Source organism: Cydia pomonella, chromosome 26 (assembly GCF_033807575.1).
Source record: "Cydia pomonella isolate Wapato2018A chromosome 26, ilCydPomo1, whole genome shotgun sequence".
In the NCBI taxonomy this organism is placed as follows: Eukaryota; Metazoa; Arthropoda; class Insecta; order Lepidoptera; family Tortricidae; genus Cydia; species Cydia pomonella.
The window spans coordinates 3,431,515-3,453,565 of NC_084728.1; the positions used below are offsets into that span (position 1 = coordinate 3,431,515).

Consider the following 22,051-nt stretch of genomic DNA (forward strand, 5'->3'; position numbering starts at 1 on the left):
TATTGGACAATTCCAGACCAGTCGGCATAATAGGTTATATATAAGTGGGCAAAATATGTACCTAATGTAAAACTGATTATAATACTTCAATTCATACATACTTGCTTGTGTTTTATTTGCTTTTACAACATATCTTATTCATTAACCCTAGAAACAACAACTTTGCAAGTAATTAACTAAAACAGTTTTATTTATGGTGATATTTATATTTAAATTAATATTTATTAGAATACAAAGTTACAATTAGATTTAACAATTAACAGCTCCAAAAATCTACATTTATTTTGAGTGTGGGCTACCTGGGTATCTCTTATCTTCAATTATTACATTATACCTATTATAGGGTCCCGCACCCGTTAGCGACATGGCATGGCAGGGCGTCCGTCCTTCAGCATATTGCCGAGGCATCCCTACACATTGAGCTCTGCTTGTGAATGTCAAGGTATCCCTCTGGAATTTTCAGGTTTACCACAGTGTCTTAGAAATGCCAGATGTTCTTAGCATTTGTTTGTGTGAGGGATGCCTCGGCATGCCCTGACATACTTACCTTGATACTACGCCAAAGGATCTCTTACTGTGTCTAGACAATAGTGGCCTCCGAGCCTAATAAAGTAATTCTTCTGGAAATATCGAATATACATGAGAACAACTGAGTAGTTTAATAGGTATAACCTGCGGTGGCAGCATGGTTCCATTTTTATCACTTGTCACTATGCCCGTCACTTTTGCACATACATACTTGTTAGAACATGACAGGCATGGTGACAAATGATAAAGAGCTGACCATCTTAATTGTTTCCTTTCATACTGGATAACATTTATAAATATAACAGCCAATACCTGGGTTAGATAAAATATAATATGGCCTCCCTTCTGTCACCTGAATTTTACTTGTATTCAATCAGTCATACAGTGAAGTCGCATATAAATAAATTACAATGTAACAATTGTATGTAACCCTAGCCATGTATTGGAAATAACATAACAGTTAATTAGTAAAAATATAATCCATAGGTCTTAATTTGCAAAAGAGCATTACAACATACTTTAGAGAATGTGTAAACCCATTATTTTTAAACCTGACTACACATTTATTATACACACGACTGACTACTGACAATACCCTACCTACATATTAACCCACCAATCCCTATTCATCATCATTTAAAACCTAACATACCTAAATAGCTCTAAAATCAGTCATAATAAAAGGCCCTCAGATTGATTTTATTTGTTTTCCCCATACCAGTTTTTCAACAGCCCATCCATGTTTCATAAATGATTTATATCATGATCACCCCAATAAAGAAAAAAATAAATAATAGTTGGAATAAACAAGTGAAGTCACCAGTATGACAGAAAATATAATAAGTAGGCACTGTGAAATAATATATTATATGTCAATGAGTTGTTGATTTCTCTCCGGATAACCTTTTACCTCCATTAGTCACTACCTAAAAAGGATTTAGTGTAAGATAGAAAATAAAGTAAGATAAGGTAACTAAAAATGTATTTTATTATCAAAAAATAAATTCAGATATCATTTATAATACTTTATTTTTCGCAACAAGTTTTTCCAGTTAATCTAGTGTATGATTCTTTGATTTCTTGAATCGATTCACTTGTGTGTAACTTTCATCTAGTATTCCATATCAAATGGTGTATATCAAACCTGAAAAGAAAGTAACATGAAATTATTGTGCATAAAAATATATTGTGATCCGTTTCAACCATTGGCAAAAAGAAAATGCTTAGATCAAGCAGGTTTAAATTAAAGTACAAAAGTAACTTGAATATCTGCTACTAACAGAACTAACAGTTATGTATTATTGTGTCAACAATATATGTAATTGGAAATGTTGCCCCAACTGTCGGTATTTGTAGGTAGCGTAGGTAATTCCTTGTGCTTAGGGCTCTGAAAGTAGTTAGGGATACGTATTAAACGAATAAGATAACTTACCGGGCAATGCAGCTCCTTGTTTAATTCGGTATTGCAGCTTGGAAAGCACTTGGACACTGAACAATCGTAGTCAGCAGTTTCACTTTAATTTAATGTGCCATTAATATAATCATAAATATATTCAAGATTGGCATGGCATAAATTGTGTAATATTTAGATTTAAAACCTGAAAAGAAACTAGTTCGCGCCTACAAGTTTTCTCGTTGTTGAAAAATTTGACAACTTTGACATTTATGACTGGGTTGCTATATGAAAAAATAATTCTACCATAAATTTTTTGGTAGGAACGCGTTCATAGTATGGCCACACGATTAGCGCCGACATTCTGTTATTTTATAGTTGGTGCAACGCATTTTATTTAGCAATCGTTAAGACCCCCACGTAAGCGTTAAAATTTAGCGAACTGTGCTTACGTTAGCAGGTGGTTTGGTGCAACTGGCCCTTACACTTTGCTTGTCTCGATGAGTGTGTACGGCGCATTACATGCACACATATATTTCGCAAAAAAATAATTTAAATAGATACCCCATATGCTTTTTAGGATGACCTTCAGCCCTATTCGAAGAATGATATACGATAACGATAAGTTCTGGTTTAGATATCGTTTGTATGTCGTATAATTGACAGAAGCAGCTCGATTCGGGCAACCAATGTCACTTTGACGTTAGAAATATCGTAGATAAATCTTATAGGGACCGTGCGCGTCGGAGGGTCTGCCATCTTGTGGCCTGAATCGGAACCATAAACATGTACATTTACACCTCACGCGTTTTCTTGTGCATAGTAGGTTCTGCCATCTTGTGGGCTACATCGGAACAATAAACATCACATTTACGCCTCGCGCCAAAAATCTGACGGCTCCTGTGCTGCCTCCTACAGTTCATGCACGCTCCCTATTGGTATCACAGCGGAATCGAAATAAACGTCAATTTAGACATGTCGTTTAGTTATCGATCTTTTAAAGATCTTTCCAAGATCTTAAACGTGTCTTGTTTGAATCGGGCCGCCTATCGTAAAGAAAATTTGTACACACTGTCAGAAAGAGTTAAGAAAAGGAATAATAAAAGAAAATTTGACATTATCTACTACAGTGTTTAAGACTATACGAACTTTCAAGGTAGATCCTACCAAAATAAGTTTTTGGCAAATTTTCATTTTGGTACAAGCTTTTATCGCTTGACTGTACTTTTCTTTCCGCAGGTAACTAATACTCATCGAGACAATTTTAATGACCCCAAACACAATTAGGTTGTGCTGTTTCACAGAGTTCCCATGACCACCTCCTGTCTCCATCATGAGATTAGCTCCATGTCATCATAATATTGCATAGTCATCAAGGGCGTAGCCAGCCAGTGACCTAAGGGAGGGAGGGGAGGGGAAATGTGTTATCGCCAGAGGCCTAGGGGGGGACAGACGTCGCAGAGGGGTATACATTGTATGTAAGATTTGAGCTTGGGGGGGCAGCTGCCTGTACCGGCCTACGCCGATAATTGTCATCCGATTTGATCCGATTTACATATGTATGCAAAATTTCAGCTCAATCGGAAATCGGGAAGTGAGTGGGTCCAATTTAACTTGCAAGATTTGAGCCGCCCACACATCATCATCATCATCGTCACATACATAGTTACATTGCAAGTTAAATAAAAGCTTGTCAAGAGGTACAATCAACAACAAAATAAATCTTGTATAAAACCATATATATGGTAACTATGCATCTCATTCGCTCCTCATTGGTGGAGGCTTCCCGCTGGCCAGCACGGATTTCATGGTCTTTAACATGCTGGGAATAAGGCCCATGTGCTTATCCACGCATTTTACGGCGCACTTCTCGAAGTCTATCGTGCATTTGTCGATCTGGAAAGAAAAACAATTTTTCAAAATATCCGACAAAGTTGACTTTGGTTTTTATGATAACGACCAGTCTAAATTAATAAGTTAAAATCATTGCAGGACAATGTTCTGACGCCAGAGTGCAGCACTAGCACAAACCGTAAATCACAGAGAAAATTATATATGTATACTATACATTTTGTAAGTAATATGTAATTTGTTAGGATAACTTTATTAGTAAATTCACAAAAAACTTAATTAAAATGGACTATAATTAATTAATTAAATTAAAACTAACTTAAAAAGAGTCACAAAAACAAAAACCTAGTCAAAACACCCTTCCAGACGCAACGGATCACACTCGCAATATGTAAACCGTTTTTTGACAAGTTTTCACAGATTATTTTGTTACAAAGATACATGACATTTATTTAAACTTTATTGCACAAAATATATACAACAAAGTACAAATGGCAGACTTAATGTCAAATGGCATTCTCTACCAGTCCACTCTATGTATTGTTGTAGCGTGACTTCATTTTTCTTTCAACTTCAACATTTATTCAGCAAATAGGCCACAAGGGCACTTTTACACGTCAACATGGAATTTACATACAAACAAAAACAAGCACATCAACAATTAAGTATAAAATACAATTACAAAAAATAACTAAAATAATAATAATAATAAAAACAAACAGATACAAAAAAAATGATTTAGAATAATAATAATAAATTAATAAATTTTATTTATTTATTCGTTAGCATACATGATTTTTACAATAACAGGGTAGATGTCTCTTTTTAAGTATTCAGAGATACTTGTGATAAGAGACACCGCTCTTCCGCAGTAAAGTATCTTAACTAACAAAGGCGATACAGATTAACTTAAAAAACAGAAAATGCTATATTACTACATGATGAGTTGAGTAGAAAACAGAAAAGAAAATTAATAAATTTACAGGGTAAAGATGCCAGGTTTCCAGTTTACTTAAGAGGGGAGTAGGGGGGGTGTATGTGTGTGAGTGTGTGCGTGTATGTGTGAGTGTGCATGTGCGTGTGTGTGTGTGTGTGTGTGTGTGTGTGTCTGTGAGTACGCGCGCGTGTCCGTGTGTATGGGAGAGTATCTGAAATGTCTGTAAATAATATTATCTATGATAGCAAATAGTGTATATAATAAAAAGCAACAGGATTTATCATATTACACAGAGTTTGATTTTATGATTAATGTATGGTATCTCACTTATGTTAAGAGATCTTCAATTTCGAGATAACTTTTATCTTTAAGCCAATTGATTAGCATTGTCTTACACTCTTTGAGCCTCACAGGGTAGATGTTAATATTTTTATTTACCATATTATATAATCTTGTAGATTGAGCAGTAAACTGTCTTTTTGCATATGCTGTGTTGGTGATAACTACGGGAATTACATTAGGTTTTCTACGTGAAGTGATAGGGTCATTTTTGTACATGGTATTTTTATGTTTCTTTAGTATGACATTTAACACGTAAAGTTTTCTTACTGTCAGTAAGTCACACATTTTATAAAGGTCAGTTGTAGGAAAAGTGAACGGCTTTGAGTACATGACCTTTAACAGTGCCCTCTGGGCCCTTTCGAGTTCAAGGAATTTAGTTTTTGTGGCCCCACCCCAGATCGGTATACAATATGTGAGAACTGATTGAGCCAGAGCAACATAAATTTGATTTAAGACAGTTTTTGTGGCAGCGTGTCTTAGGTTTTTAAACAACCATATTAGTTTACGTGTTCTGGTCATGATGACATCTGTGTGAACATGCCATGTTAGCCTTTGGTCAATCATAATACCAAGGTATTTTGTGTACTCTACTTTTTGTATAAAGGGGCAGGCACAGTTAGGGCTGATTGCACTGTTACAGGTATGTATTTTTATCATAAATGTTGTGTCGGGTTGGGTCCTATTGTATTTTGTAAAACACATGAAGTTCGTTTTACTAGTGTTTAGGGTAAGCAGGTTGTTTTGCAGCCAATGGGCGATCTTGGAAAGTCCTAATTCTGCTGTTTGTCGAGCCTCTTCCCAGGTATTTCCCGAGAACACAACTGCTGTATCATCAGCATAAGAGAAGATAGATGCATTATCAATGTGTAGATTACAGAGCTGGTTGATATACACTAGGAACAGGGTGGGACCCAAGACGCTTCCCTGTGGAACACCATATCCAAGTACCGATTCATCACTAATGTAGTCTCCAATTTTAACTTTTTGAATACGGTTCTGAAGATAACTACCTAGCAGCTGAAGCGGAATTCCTCTTACGCCAATCTTTTCTAGAGATTTTATAAGAACAGGGACAGAAACGGTGTCAAAGGCTTTCATAAGATCCAGAAAAACAGTTACGCATTTTTTATTTTTGTCTACAACTTTAACTATTTCAGATGAAAGTGCGGCAACAGCATCCTCAGGCGAGAGGCCACGTCGAAAGCCATACTGATTTTTAGATAATATATCAAATTTGTTTAGGTAATTTATCAGACGGTCGTTTATTAGTTTTTCTATTACTTTTGATATGGCCGGTAGGACGGAAATAGGACGATAATTCGAGACACCGCTTCTGTCTCCACTTTTGTAAACCGGTGTGACTATGGCCTGCTTCAAAGAGTCTGGAAAGATTCCAGACTTGAAGCAGGAATTGGCCAAGTGGGTAAGTAAAGGAACCACAATAGCACTAGCTTGTTTTAAGAACATAGTGGGGATGCTATCCCAGCCAGGAGCACTAGATGATTTTAGATTAGCAAGGATAATAAAGACTTCGTTTGGGTCTGTGTCATAGAGTACAAAAGAAGAGGTTGTGTAAGTAGATGAGATTGGAGAGGAATGAGGAGATAATTGAGAACTATTTATAATTTTTTCGGCAAGAGATTTTCCAATTTCTGAGAAATAATGATTTACAGCATTAAAGGCAAGAGGTGTAAATATCTCTAAATGTCAGAACTAAATGACTTTTATCAAATTATCCTTAGAGATGTGTAGAGTCTCTAAGAGTCAAAATTCCGTATAATTAAAACATTCATCAGGATAAAAGAAACATACGAGAACCGAATGAGGTGTCTCACTGTAATTATATACTCAATAAAGTTAGCTTAAACAGACCAGTCTCCACAAACAGCACCCGTTCACGAGTATGACGCGTATCTCAGCCATCGCCTCCCTCAACCTTCATTCGGGAAAGTGGCGACCCGATCAACGACGCCACCGCAAGCAGACTTTTAAGCGAGCATGACATGTTCAAGCTAACGGAGTATATTAATATTTAATTTTTTTTTTTTTTTAAATAGTAATAACATGTAGCTGTGAGATACAACATTTTGTGCAACGGCAAGAGATGGTAGGGGTCCTGATGATTTATAATGCATCAGATATATATGGCCTCTGTACACTACATACACGCCAGTCAGTTCCTCTTTTCCAGTTCTTAATAAGAATTAATAAGGAATACGGTTAAAAAGGATATAGGTAGGATAACATACAGTTTCTTGGCTAGGATCCGGACCGAGCCTGTCTCGTGCTGAATCGTTGCAGTCCATCACACAGCGCTGTAGCCTGTTTTGGAAGTGATTGATCTCATTCTGAAAAAGTAAAAACTCACTTTAGGAAAAAAAAAAATTTGTTTGTCTACATTATTAGTGCAATTTATCAGAATCTGAATGACTATATTATAGTTATGTTTACTTATGTCAGTAATCATCATACTTTTCCAGGCATAGTATTTCACCAGTACTTAAGCAGACCGTCCATTACTATACGTCACGTGAGACGCCGATATTTGCCTGTTTTTTGGATTTGTCAAAGGCGTTTGATATGGTGTCTTACGACCTATTATGGAGGAAATTACTCAAGGATACGACGGTCCCCCGTGACGTAATCTCACTGCTTCGGCACTGGTATGGTAACCAGAAAAACAGTGTTAAATGGGCAGGCGCCTTATCTGAGGAGTACATAATGCAGTGCGGGGTCAGACAGGGTGGATTGAGCTCTCCTACATTGTTCAATCTATATATGAATGGTCTCATCGAGGAGCTCAACAGCGCTTGTGTCGGATGTCACATAGAGGACATGTGTGTCAACAACTTGAGCTATGCTGATGATATGGTGCTGCTGAGCCCCTCGATGGGGGGTCTAATAAAAATGTTAGGCATTTGTGAAACGTATGCTGAGGCCCATGGGCTCAGGTACAATGCGTCTAAAAGTGAGCTCTTGCAATTTAAATCAGGTAACAAAAGTTACCAAATGCAGGAGGTTAAGCTTTGTGGAACTCCGTTAAAAAGAGTGGACAAATTTAAGTACCTGGGCCACTGGGTCACGGACACACTGTCTGACATCGAGGACATCGAGCGGGAGCGCCGGGCGCTGTGTGTCCGCTGTAACATGTTGTCCCGCAGGTTTGCACGTGTTAGTAAAGAAGTAAAGTTAATATTGTTCAAAGCTTTTTGTCAAACTTTCTACACGTGCGGTCTGTGGGCCAACTTTACGCAGCGGGCGTATAGCGCTCTGCGTGTCCAATATAATGATGCATTTAGGATGCTGTTCAGGTTGCCGCGGTATTGTAGTGCCTCAGCGATGTTTGCTGAGGCACGAACAGACTGTTTTTTCGCCATCATGAGGAAGCGATGCGCTTCACTCCTCACTCGCAGCCGAAACAGCACGAACAGCATCCTAAGTACGCTGGCGCAGCGTTGGGACTCGCCCCTAGTCAAGCGGTACGTGCAGCTACACTCACCTGTTGCTGTGCTGCCGCGAAACTTATAAATATTATGTAATGTTTTGTTTTGTTTGTTTTGTCCAATTGTTTGTTTTGTCTAATTAACTGTAATACTAACTCTAGATACATAAGTCATTGTTACCTAACCCTATGGACGTCAAGTTCGAAATAAATATATCAATTCAATTCAATTCAATTCAATAGTATGATTTATCGACCACACGCCAATAGAATTGAACCTTAGTAATCCAATTTAATGTTTAAATTAGATTGCACTTACGGTAAATGTGTCTTCAAATCAATCATCAAAGCTGGATTAATTGGAATATTGTTGTTTATATGTTTGGACTTATGGGAAAACCTTGTAGATTGGTGCAGCCTCTAAATGGGTTAATTCAAATAACCCGCTTTCAAATCACCTTAATGCAGTGATATTTTTCTTAAATTATAAAAAAAATTGCTCGACTCTGTCCAAGCTAATTGGGTTCTTGATACATGTTCAATATTTTGCAAAATTTAGCTAAATAGATAGAAAATGAGCCATCCATTATAAAAAACTCTCATATCTGACCTTGGTGTTGCTTAAATGCCACGAGTCATTTATAGACATTTGACCCTCAGGAAAATCAAGATTGATTGACATCATTTACAAAAAACTGTCAAACAGCCAATTCGGCACTGGCTTTGTACCAAAAAAACGTTACTGGAAAATTTACCCTAATAATATTGCTTTGAAATTAACTTGAATTACCAGTATTAAAGTACCAGTGACTATTTGGTTTTTGTATGTTTTTATATTCATAAAAGCTTGCGTGTTCGCTTAACACATAGTACCTAAGCTAAGTATTAAGTACATAGCATAGATATTACAATGTATAAATGAACGCTATCTCGTCAACAAACTGCGACCGCTTGACTAATAATAATAAATAAATAAATATTATGGGACATTATTACACAAATTGACTAAGTCCCACAGTAAGCTCAATAAGGCTTGTATTGAGGGTACTTAGACAACGATATATATAATATATAAATATTTATAAATACTTAAATACATAGAAAACACCCATGACTCAGGAACAAATATCCATGCTCATCACACGAATAAATGCCCTTACCAGGATTTGAACCCCGGACCATCAGCTTTGTAGGCAGGGTCACTACCCACTAGGCCAAACCGGTCGTCAAACCCTAACTAGACCCCCTGATGCGCTAAAGTCCGTTATTTTGACAGCTAGTATAGTCTTTTAACTAATAATTATTATTCGCAGTTTGGCGAGGAATAAAATGGTGTCACAATGTTATGTATGCAGCTTTATGATAAATAAACAAAAAAAAAGTGTGATAGTGCCACTATCAAAGCGACATTTTCATAGGAATTCAACACTTTTGGTGCCGGGCACCCTGTTTCCAGTTAAAAATTAACACTAATACGTGTTCTTGGCAGCAAGGCTTGGAAACTGGTTAAATTCCCAAACCGTTATCATGTACTTGGCGAAAAACCTTTTAATTTTGGTTTCGTTTGTAAAACCGTTATTTTTAAACGAGCTTTTAGAAAATTTCCATAAAGTTCTTGTTAGATTAACCGGTTTAGAACAATAAAAATCGGTTCATTCCTATGTAGGTGTCTTTGTTTAGGCGGCACGGCATGCTGGGTGGCTGTCTCGCTCGTCAAATAAACCTGTTTATTTAGGATAGCATAAAGTTCTTAAAATGTTTGCATTCTTATGAAAATTGGAGTAAAACCAAAATAAACCAGTATTTTTAAAACCGGTTCTGGCAGTGAATGTGTTAATGTTTAGGGTGCCACTTTAATACTCTCTGGCTAGACGTTAGCAGTCTATACTTAGTTAAAAAAATGGTTCACAGTGACAACGGGTCTGGCCTAGCAGGTAGTGGCCCTGCCTATGAAGCCGATGGTCCTGGGTTCGAATCCTGGTAGGGGTTTATTTGTGTGATGAGAACAGATATTTGTTCCTGAGTCATTGAGGTTTTCTACATATTTAACCCACAACACAAGGCTTCTTGGCTAACCGTGGGACTTAGTCAATTTGTGTAAGAATGTAACTGTTATATTTATTTATTTATTATTTATTTACCTGTACATAGTTGTTAGCTTGGTTGAGAGATGTAGTACAATTGTCAATACATCCATGCACTCTTTCCAAGGTGTTCTGCTGGTTGTCACAGCACTGTGCTGCGCATCTATGCATATCACCCTGAAAATCATACAAGAAGTGTTGTAGCAGATGGATCTAAAACTTTTTAGTATAAGATAGTTCTTTCCTGTAAACATTTTATTTATACTGTATATATCGCCTGATGGTAAGCAGTCTCTGTAGCCTCTGGATGCCTGCAATCCCATGTTATATGTGTGGTGCTGACCCTAATACTTTGCCCCCTTGTTGAGCTCTGGCAACCTTACTCACCGGCAGGACCACAACTCTTATGAGTAAGGTAAAAAAATGTATGCAGAGATGCTAACTAAGCTAATAGTATTGCTGATTGAACCTACCACATACTATAATCTGTGCCTAGTTTGGAACTATGTTGATCTGTATATTCATAATTTTATTATTTATTAATTTGATTTATTTCATTTCCCACCAGTGAGTCCAGTCACTTCCGACAATATAGATACGGACTAAGTGCAACTATATGTATACACCACCTTAATATATGGGCAATAAGGTCGTGTATACATATTTTTGGCACTTTGTCCGTATCTATATTTTCGGATGTAACTGTACAATATTTAGAACTCCTAAGGATGCACAGTATTAACAACAACAGATTTGCACTAACATAATTTTTGTTTGGCTAAGAAAAATATTTTATAGAAGAAATATTAGCAACATTGTAGTATTTCACATTTTTGAGGTTATGCATATATCAAGTTAATAGTTTCCAAGGATTCTTTATTATATATCAGTACTGCGAGATATAGAAGCCCTCTCATTTGCAGATGATACAATATAAAAAAAATATTCTAATTTATTCAGAGTCCCATTGCATAATATTACGAAGATAAGGACATAACCTAAAACTAACCTGCATTTTTCGTAAATAGCTCCTATCCAATTCATTTACGAGATTTGTCATCTCCTGCTCTATCCTAAACTTCTGTGCTTCCACCATTTTGATAGATTTAAATTATAATTTTCAATAATTCAACTAATTAATATTAAATTAAATAATATCGGGAGTCCGGGAGGCAAAAGTCAAGGCGAAGTTGACATTGACATCTCGACTCGACTTTTGACTCGACAGATTATAGAAGTATTTTTCTTTCATCTTAAAGTCGACATTACGTAGGCGTATTCTCCTGTTAAATCAGTTTCATATAACCCGATGTTTATTTTCTTTAAGCTTTCTTTGCTACGATACACCTACCTAATTAGGTTCAAATAAAATTATCAATTGAATTTCCAGTTACAAAATATTTTATTATAAGTACCTAAAGAGTAGAGTAAGTATATCAAGTATACTATTATAGTAAGTACCCTATAAAATAAAATAAGGCTAATTTAAAAATTAATTTAAAAAATAGGTTTTTACCGTGTTTTCATTACTTAAATTTTACTTTTCTAAATAAAAAAATGTGATATAGTTGCACGCAAGTTTGACGTATTAATAGAGTGCTTTTATATTTTACGTTACTTTTTGGCATTGCTGATGACGGAACATATAAAAATACTTACTTTACTCTTTGGACGGGACTTTAACTATATCGGGACTTGAGCCAAGATTACAAGTATAATCGCGAGGGGTTCCACGTGTTGTCATTGCAAATACTATACAAAGTTAACTTGGTCTGGCACTGCACAAATATTTAATTTCATTCAAAACCGTCTACTAACATTTAGTATTTTATTTACAATAACAATATATATAATATACATTAACAGTTTTCGTCTATAAAACCGAAATTGAGTTGCCGGGGGCATCATCCCTAGGAAGCTTGCTGCATTTTCCCGTTGGATTGCCAGACTTAGTCGCTGAGCGAAATAAACCGCCGCGCGAAGGTCGCCAGACACCTAGGCAAGTTTATGAGAAATTTCTTTCACAACTTGTTTGGTGTCTGATGACCACGGCCCAACGGCTTCGAGTGCAAAACCGTTGAATTAATAAATATCTACACCATCATTATCATCAAAATCACCGCTGGTTACAACCTTTCTCTCTCATTATTTCTTTTCTGTTATTTTTATCTCTAATTAGAATTATCACGTTATGGCGATCTCATCTTTTCTAACATTTTGTCACTGACAATCTGATCTCATCTTCTCTACAGACAACTCATAAAACCATCCATCAAACCTTCAAAATCAATCGGGTTATTCAAGTTTCCCTTATTACCCTTCTTCGAAAGAGGAGTTGGTGGCTTAAAATTATTCTTCGTAATACCAAGGCACAGAGGATCTTCATCCGGAAGAATGAAATCGTCTGTACACGCCATTGTGATCCTTTTTACCGGTGACGGAGAACCGTTGTTTTTAATATTTAACAAATAAGGATCATTCAGACAGCTAATGTCTCTTGTTGTAGGCGTATCGTGAGGAAGAATCGTAACTTTTGGATCAGGGATAGATGCTGGTAAGAAACGGGCTTTAGGCTCTGTTATTTTCGATGCAGGACTTGTAGACGGTGAAGATACAGATGACATCGATGACAATGATGGTGACATTGAAGATAAAGTTGAAGCTGGCATTGTAGTTACTTTCACACCTGATGAAGATGTGATAGGAGATACAGGCATTGTCGAAAATGTTGCTGGCTGTGTTGGCATGGGTACATTAGTGACAGTCGCTGGTACAGAACTGAGTGTTGGTGATACTGGAAGGGTTTGTATCGTAGGTACAGCATTTGTTGAATAGGATACAGCTGTAGTGGGGTAGAGTGACTGTGATACAGCCATCTGAAAAAAGAGGAAATAGAGTTCATTAATGTTACTCGTTTAGAACAATGGACAAAAAAAGCTTTTATAACAAAATAATAATTTTGCTACCTTTAAGTCATTTGATATAATAATTGCTGGCTGATAATCTGATAATAATCAATAATTATTTCCAAATGATGAAATATTCTTAATATTAACAAAAATAAAAAAGGGATATTTTAGTAAAATATGAGATATCATATATACCCCAAAGATGGACAACCTATCTGGCCTTTTGGGTCTCTGACTGGGGGACCCTACATATGCAGCCGATGGTCCCGGGTTCAAATCCTGGTACTTACGGGCAATTATCTTTGTGGTGACTACGGACATTTGTTGCTGAGTCATGGGTGTTTTAAACGTAGGTGTTTTAAGTATTTATATATTATACCCTCGTCTAAATATAACTCACAAGCACACCCACGCACAACACAAGCATTATTCAGGTTACTGTTGGGCTAAGTCAGTATGTGTAATAATATTATAGAAATTGAGCTATGTTTTACCTTAGATATAAATAATAAAGCTAAAACTTTTCTCAGCAGCATTATGTCAACTCTTTCACTGCACTGGACCGGACTGAATCTGGATTCATTTTCGTCATTTTATATACCTACTTTATCAATTACCAAATTTACCGAAGAATGCATGAAATTATAACATTTATAACACAGTTATTTAATATTAGTAGTTTATGTAATCGTGACATACTTAGCAAATTCAATGGGTTATTTGTTTAGGTTTTGGGTTATGTGCTATTTTTATTGAAATTTGAGATATTTAAATTAAATCTGCTAACCACAGACATAATTTTATGAGGTCTTTTTCTCTGTCTAGTACTGATATCAGGCCCGACGTCGGGTCCGAGCAAGAGTATTTTTCCATTTCACAGAATATCAGCACATCGTTTTAAAATGTATAAAAATGGTTCATATGCAAAAATATCAAACTCTGCACATTTTTGGCAATTAGAGACAAAGTATTTTTTACATTAAGCAACATTTATTCAGCAAATAGGCCACAAGGCACTTACACGTCAACATGGAATTTACAACATACAAGCAATAACAAGCACATCATCAACAATTATAAAATACAATGTAGTGTATTTATTTATTAACACATTTCAAGTAAACCAAATAACATAAATATTGTATCAAAACTTATAAACTAAACTAAATTATAACCATGGAACTTAATAAATACAATTAATTGAAAATATTAATGCAAAATAAAGTATTATTGTTTAAAGAAAAAGTAAGTAAACTATTATTATTACTTAGAGATGTATAAAGTGTCTAAATGTCGAATTACAAAAAAAAAACAAAAACAAAAACAAAATAATAATAATAAAATACACAAACAGACAGGTTCTAAAATTACTTTGAGGTGTAAATATCTCTAAATGTCAGAACTAAATGATTTTTATCAAATTATCCTTAGAGATGTATAGAGTTTCTAAGAGTTTAAATTCAGTATAGTAGTTAAAGAGAAAGATCCCCGCAATTTGCGAATTTCGGTTTTCGCGGTAGCCCCTCCGTTTTTCCTAAAAGGTTGCGAGCTTACAAAGTAATTAATGTTAACTCAAACATGCCCAATTTGTCAGTAGAAAAAAGCGAAAATGAAAAAAAAATAAATAGGAGATTAGCCAATTTTTAAAAAAAATTCCGCCTTGTTCTACTGACACAGTGGCTGTGCCAGAATATAAATTGGATTATTTACATTAATTGTCATTTCTATTGAACTCCATTTTATAGAAAATTGCATGCAATCTATAGAGCCCTTAAGTTGGCGTTTAAAAGTAGGTATGTAGATGCTCAATCAAATGGGGACAACGCTTTTACGTAAACACATTATCTAGGCATTTTACATTACATTATTTCCAAAACATTATATTTTATGTAACGTTAGGTATTCGAATCATTTCAAAGAAATATTTATTTATTACATATCCTATCGGAGATAAGACACGCAAAGTTGATCAAATTAATTTGGAAAGTTGTTACCAATAATGCCAAGTATAAGTTAATGTAACTTCATATCGAGTTACACATACTTAATAAAATTATTGAACTACTTCGAATTTCATAAGATCTAGTACCTACTTTTGATAAGAGATTTGATAGATATGTGTACCTACTTACCGACCTTCACTGTCTTTAAGATGAAATGCACATAGGTAAAGTCGTTAGATTTGTAGCTGGCCCCCAACGGCTTATCCTTTGTCTATTGTTAACTAAAACGGCGCGTGTCGCTACCTGCAAAAAAGGGCCCGGTCACTTTAACCGGTTATTTAATTACAACTTCTATGGTAATTAAAATAAGATTCATAATGAAGAGATGGAAAAATAATTCGCGATTTCTTGTACGGTTACTGAGTGCCCGCGAGTCGAACGCTACCGAACCAGTCTAAAATGTGCCCTGGATATGCGTAACAAAGGCGCGTTATCGGAGAACACACCTACACTGGTTTCTTAACCGTTGGACTACCCCGCGCTCAGGTGCCAATTAGAATTATACAACCCTTTTTTTGCAGGTAGTGGCACGCGCCATTTTAGTTAACAATAGACAAAGGATAAGCCGTTGGGGGCCAGCTACAAATCTAACGACTATACACAATGTCTGCAATACATAATAAGTATATAGTGTACGTAACAATATATATATAATGGATATATACAGAGGATTACTATAACTAGCTTACATCTAAAATAGGCTGGAGTGTAGTTTTTTGTATGATTTTTTTTATTTCCTCATATAAATTATAATCTTTAGCTAGAAATACAAGGAAAAGCACTCCACTTTTTTTATTTACTTGATAGAAACACAAATACAAGTGTGACAGAGTGGTCCGAAACAAGACAACGAAAAGCATTGTGTCCCATTTGCTGTGATTTATTTTCAAAAGTGTTTTTTTAACAAGGACACGTCAAGATCGCTTAACTTTTTTCTAATGCTAAAAACTTACTTATACTCGAAATAATATCTATACGTGACTGTTTCTTTCTTGCAATTCATCCATTTCACAAGTCCTAACTAGGTTACTAATACCATGAAGATTTCTTGTTATTGTCAATATCTAAATGATAAAATATAGTTAGTATTTAAAGTAGGGCAGTCAGTTGATTTACCTCATATACAAGAAGCTGTTAAAATGGTTTGGATAGATTTGGCTTTTGTAGCTGTATTTTTTAATGTAAGTGTGTTTTTGAAATTTTATTTATACCTAGGTACGAAAGAAAATATTTGTATATTTGAAGACAGTCATTAAATATGGAAAACCAACGTATATTACGCAAATATGTTAACGAAGTTATTTAAATTTCTACATAAATTTTTAGCTAGGTACTTACGTAGGTATTTTTCAATATTTGGCTATAAATTAATTGCGAAATATTGATGTTTTTGTTTAATGCATAAGAATTATAGGCAGCAAAAAGAAGTTGAGAAGAAACCTATTTTCATTAAAAGGCTGGTAATTTTATCTATTTCAATTGAAATAGATAAGATAGTTTGATTAGCTATTAATTTTTATTATTACGCGTGCAAGTAATAGTTACAAAAAAAACATAGGGACTTACGTTTCATTGCTTTGTTTAAACGATGTTGTAATTTTCTTCTTCTTTAAGAGAAGGGCTCTTGTCGGTGCAGCTTCATGAAGTTGTCTCCACCTTATTTTTATAACTACCTATTTTTCAGGTGGGATTAAGCCAGTGTATAAGATGCCCTTCCAACAAATTGGCTACCACCATCCCTACCGTCCTACCCACCGTCGCCCCTACCATCGTCGATGGCAACGTCGTCCAATCTCTGATCGACACCCTCCAGCTTTTCATCGTCAGTGACCTAATAGCTGATACCCTGCCTGAGAAAAAATGCTGCATAAAAACATTACCTGAGCCTTGTTTGCTAGAATATGATGACTTTGGTTTAGTGCAATATGAGTTAATCGGTGACAGGGACTGCATTTGTAACTTAAAGAGAGATTGTACGAGTTGCGTGCCTAAATGCGGTTGCGAATGTGTGTCGGCTTTAGTACCGAGTTGTGACCAGTTGATTCTGTCGCCTTTCGCTCCTGAGTTACCCTGCGGATTAGGATATATGCCTGGAGGTCTGCCAGGGGTGGCTAAGGCTTTTGCCCCATGCTCTAATAAAGGCTGTGGATGTGGATGTGGATGTGAATGTGAATGTGGATGTGGGTGTGGATGCTCTGCAGGAGCATTACCTGTTTGTTCTCCGTACAGTTGCGCGGCTTTAGCGGTACCATTGTGTCCAAATATGTCACCGCTTGTTAAGCCAATTATTTTGTAATGTAAGAAAGTATTATGTGTATTAAACTTATTTATAAAATGAAGTGTGTTATTTTCTTTTCAAAAATACTATACTAATTGACTTAGAATTTATCTTAATAAGATTACAGTAGAGCGTTACGAAAGGCAACGTAACAAGATATTAAGGGGTGTTTAATTATAGTCTGTATCTTTAGGTATTTAAAAAAGGTAAACAAAATTATGGCTTATGGAGCCATTTGAGGGTAGATGAAAACATTACATGATAAAATAATGTAGGTTTAAAGTCAGGTCGATCAGTCACAGATCCAGGCGGTTTTGTATTTGGTTGGTTAACCAATAAATGTTATAATTACCCGAAAATGTACAAATTCTTTGCTTACTATTTAAATAAATAAATACCTAAAGATACAGAGTATAAATTGGGTGCCATTTTAACCATCGAATAACAAAACATTGCGAAGTTCCCATGACGTGTTCTCGTTTTTGCTGCACATTTGCCAAATGTTACAGTTAGTTTCGATATCTATGATCCTTAAAATAGACTTCAATGAGTGACGTGAATATTAAATGAAACTGTCCTCAACATTTAAGGACATTGAGTTATAATTCCTAATCTGATGACCGGTTTGGCCTAGTGGGTAGTGACCCTGCCTACGAAGCTGATGGTCCCGGGTTCAAATCAAAATTCTGGTAAGGGCATTTATTCATGTGATGAGCATGGATATTTGTTCCTGAGTCATGGGTGTTTTCTATGTATTTAAGTATTTATAAATATTTATATATATCGTTGTCTAAGTACCCTCAACACAAGCCTTATTGAGCTTACTGTGGGACTTAGTCAATTTGTGTAATAATGTCCTATAATATAATAATTATTAATTATAATCTGAACTGGAACTTTCTAAGTGGAAACTTACATGAGAATTTTCTTACGAAAGTTTACAGTAATTTTGGAAATTTTGAGATTTCTTGCAAGCATGCACATTTCACATTACTTTATTTTATTTAATACCGTTTGTTATTAAGTACAACAAAATGTAATCGACCTTGCTTATTAGTCAAACCAATTTCACATAGTAAGTAGGTATTGGCAAATAGATAAAATTAGTTAATAGATATAAACCTGATAAAATAAAGCTTAAATAAATATAAGCAGCCGCGTGTGTTTATTTTGAACTTATTTTGGCTGAAACAGTTAAACAAGAGGGATCAATAAAATTAATAATTTATACAAAAATATAATGGCATTAAAAGCTTTTATGGTGTCATGTCTTTTGGCCTCACAGTATAAGGTAAGCTATATATCTTTATATATCATCCCTACTATTCCTACTAAAGCATAACTTACGCTACCAACCACCAACCAAGGGATGAAAGGCACCCATTTCTAAAGCATAACTTACGCTACCAACCACCAACCAAGGGATGAAAGGCACCCATTTCTAAAGCATAACTTACGCTACCGACCACCAACCAATGGATGAAAGGCACCCATTTCTGTCGAAGTAGTTTGGCATTCAAACACAGTGAGAGCGCGAATAGTCCGAGACTGAAATGTTGCCTTTCATCCGAGTTAAATACACAATTCATTCATTCCAAAACGAATACGAGGAAAGTAAAATACATTTGAATTAAGAAAAGTATAAACTTCATTAGTATTTCTTGACTTTCAATTAATAAATTAAGTAAAAATATCGTTATTTATGGAATGGAGAGTTAATTATCGCAATGGAAATTGTTCAACAAATCCATTTAAAAACAACATTTTAATTACTTATCGTAAAAAAAGGAAAAACGTACTTAGAAAGTATAGTCATTTTCTGCACACTTTTTAGAACAGGGTCTTTTTCCCCACTCTCACAGTATGAGAAATGAAAAATGTATTATAATAGACTATAATGTTTACTTTGCATTAATAACTTATATCCATAAGGCTTATTACATAGTCTGTAATACTGCCATTTAAAAAAATCATCGCCGTAAGCTGAAATTCTAATGTAGATCTATTTTTAATATAACACCTCTTATATTTTTTATTTTATTTTTTCAGGTCGTGTTTTCACAATGCATACGCCAACCTTTCTGTCAAAAGGTCATCCAGCCCCTGATGTCCCCTATTATTCCACCAATCAATCCCCCAACCATCATCACAGACTGCACTCCAAGATCCTGTCAGAACCTTGCTGACACCCTTCAACTCATGATAGTTTGTAATCTTCTAGAAAACACCAATTGTGGTTGCAATGACTGCAACCCCATTTCAGCTTGTAACTGCGTTTCATCTTGTGGTTGCATTTCTCCCTGTGGTTGTAATGTTATTTCTCCTAGCATCGTTTCGCCTAACGTGATTTCACCTAGCTTTGTTTCGCCTAATTTAATCGGAAGCAATTTACTTGCGTCTAGTCCTTATAGTAAGCTGTTGAATTTATGTATTTAATGATATAATAATATGTATTTAATAAATTAAATATAATTTTAGTGAACGATTTTTGTCTTATTTACTGTTATTTTAAATTATATTCCCATTTAGTGTCCACAAAGCTTGTTGCGGATTTTATCTTGTACATTTTTGACAAACCCTGTGGCGGATTATCACTTATGTAGATTGTAGAAATAAAACGCCAGTTACGGAAAGAGAGACCTAAGCCCTCCTACGTGTACACGTTCAACGCAGCTGGCCAACTTTATTGTCACGCGTGCAATAGAGTATTTAAGAGCAAGTTCGGCCTGGCCAGCCACATTAGGGCTCATGCTAGACAACGTCCATAATGTGTTTATTTGGGGTCGCCGTCATCGAAAACGATGAGGAGGACTATATGTAGATTGGGCGAAGTTTGTCGCCGATTTCGTTCAGTATACCTGGATTAAAATGAAATTTCTTAGGTACCACTTGTACTCATAATATTAAATATATGGGGTAAATGTAAGCAAGAAAAAATATCTGTATGATAGGTGCTTATGCCTTTTGGACTATTTCATTAGGAGAGGGCATAAAGTCTCTATGAGATCCAACAGTAAAACAAATAAACTCTAGTTCCATGGGGTCTCAGATGGCACAAGTTTTTTGAAGAAATCGCGAAGCGTCGTAGTCGTAACTAGTGACGCTAGTGACTACACAAGTACGCACAACGTATCAGTATTGCGTATCAAAAATATCTGTGCGAAATTTTGACACCGCGAGTGTGATGTAGACTTTTCGACTGGGCACGTCTCATGGAGTTTGGGTAGATTAAAGGATAACACATTCGAACCGTCCGCGTCCGGGTCGAGGCGTCCGACGCTTCAACTTTCTATAGAAAGCATCAAGTGATTACCGATGTCATAGAAAACGAAGTGTCGGAAGACTCGGCCTGGGCCCGGAACGTTGTAGCGGGAATCATCGTTAAATATGCTTTTTATTCTTCGTGAAATTATTTTTATGACAAAAAATTATAGGTTCTTTGATTATGTAGGGAAGGTTACTGTGAAGGGCCATTACTAAATCCTACTTACTTTCATTTTAACAAATATTTTTTGTTATTTGAGTGTGTAGTAGATTATATTTGACGACCAGTTTGGCCTAGTGGGTAGTGACCCTGCCTACGAAGCCGATGGTCCCGGGTTCAAATCCTGGTAAGGGCATTTATTCGTGTGATGAGCATGGATATTTGTTCCTGAGTCATGGGTGTGTTCTATGTATTTAAGTATTTATAAATATTTATATATTATATATATCGTTGTCTAAGTACCCTCAACACAAGCCTTATTGAGCTTACTGTGGGACTTAGTCAATTTGTGTATAACGTCCTATAATATTTATTATTTATTATTATTATCTTTATTCATTTAATGTCTTAGATTAGGATTTTTTATAATATGGATATAAAAGTAAAATATAAAAACACTTACAAAACAATACAAAAAATATAAACACATTATAAAAAAACCTAACCTAGGGTGCCGCCAGCAGCGGGGCAAGGCCCAAGCTGCCGGTGGTCAGGGCCGCAGAGAGAGGAACCGCCGCACTATCCGCGCCGTGCTCAAGATCACCGCCTTCTGCATCTGACCCTTGATCCAACCACCTAGCGACAGTCTCTCAAGGTGTTGTTCGAGACTCTTCGCTATGAGACCGTTCGCTGAAACGACTATCGGGACAATGATCGTCGAATCATTATTATTATTATTATTATTTATATGTCTGTCATAAATAAAAATGAATTTTAATTTTTAATAAGCAGAAACGTCTGCGAACGATGCTATTAAGCTTAGACTAAATTTAAAAGTGGAAAAATTACTGTCTTGGGTA

The 22,051-nt window shown here is 35.7% G+C and overlaps 3 protein-coding genes and 1 long non-coding RNA gene across 5 annotated transcripts in view; 1 reads left to right on the top strand and 3 right to left on the bottom strand.

The window, feature by feature from the left end:
• Nucleotides 1-22,051, bottom strand: part of LOC133532041 (uncharacterized) — a 331,954-nt gene that overhangs the window by 44,285 nt on the left and 265,618 nt on the right. The window lies entirely within an intron of this gene.
• LOC133532295 (protein FAM136A) lies at nucleotides 1,541-11,916 on the bottom strand. Its single transcript, XM_061870900.1, has 5 exons — nucleotides 11,587-11,916; nucleotides 10,635-10,754; nucleotides 7,301-7,399; nucleotides 1,961-3,817; nucleotides 1,541-1,672 (listed from the first exon to the last, which is right to left on the bottom strand). Exons 1-4 carry the CDS (start codon nucleotides 11,671-11,673, stop codon nucleotides 3,680-3,682), a joined length of 444 nt encoding a protein of 147 aa, XP_061726884.1. The 5' UTR covers nucleotides 11,674-11,916; the 3' UTR covers nucleotides 1,541-1,672; nucleotides 1,961-3,679.
• On the bottom strand, nucleotides 12,392-14,135 carry LOC133532294 (mucin-2-like). The gene is made up of 2 exons (XM_061870899.1): nucleotides 13,981-14,135; nucleotides 12,392-13,453 (listed from the first exon to the last, which is right to left on the bottom strand). The coding sequence occupies exons 1-2, from the start codon at nucleotides 14,020-14,022 to the stop codon at nucleotides 12,824-12,826; spliced, it is 672 nt and encodes a 223-aa protein (XP_061726883.1). The 5' UTR covers nucleotides 14,023-14,135; the 3' UTR covers nucleotides 12,392-12,823.
• On the top strand, nucleotides 16,519-17,828 carry LOC133532262 (uncharacterized). The gene is made up of 2 exons (XM_061870853.1): nucleotides 16,519-16,670; nucleotides 17,174-17,828. Exons 1-2 carry the CDS (start codon nucleotides 16,629-16,631, stop codon nucleotides 17,783-17,785), a joined length of 654 nt encoding a protein of 217 aa, XP_061726837.1. The 5' UTR covers nucleotides 16,519-16,628; the 3' UTR covers nucleotides 17,786-17,828.

Bases quoted from the DNA above. Each gene is read 5' to 3' on its own strand.
- LOC133532295 (XM_061870900.1), bottom strand. From the start codon at position 11,673: ATGGTGGAAGCACAGAAGTTTAGGATAGAGCAGGAGATGACAAATCTC. The intron at 10,755-11,586 runs GTTAGTTTTAGG...TATGATTTTCAG, and splicing joins GCTATTTACGAAAAATGCAG to GGTGATATGCATAGATGCGC. The intron at 3,818-7,300 runs GTATGTTATCCT...TTTTCTTTCCAG, and splicing joins CGGATCCTAGCCAAGAAACT to ATCGACAAATGCACGATAGA.
- LOC133532294 (XM_061870899.1), bottom strand. From the start codon at position 14,022: ATGCTGCTGAGAAAAGTTTTAGCTTTATTATTTATATCTAAG. The intron at 13,454-13,980 runs GTAAAACATAGC...CTCTTTTTTCAG, and splicing joins CTTTATTATTTATATCTAAG to ATGGCTGTATCACAGTCACT.
- LOC133532262 (XM_061870853.1), top strand. From the start codon at position 16,629: ATGGTTTGGATAGATTTGGCTTTTGTAGCTGTATTTTTTAAT. The intron at 16,671-17,173 runs GTAAGTGTGTTT...CCTATTTTTCAG, and splicing joins TTGTAGCTGTATTTTTTAAT to GTGGGATTAAGCCAGTGTAT.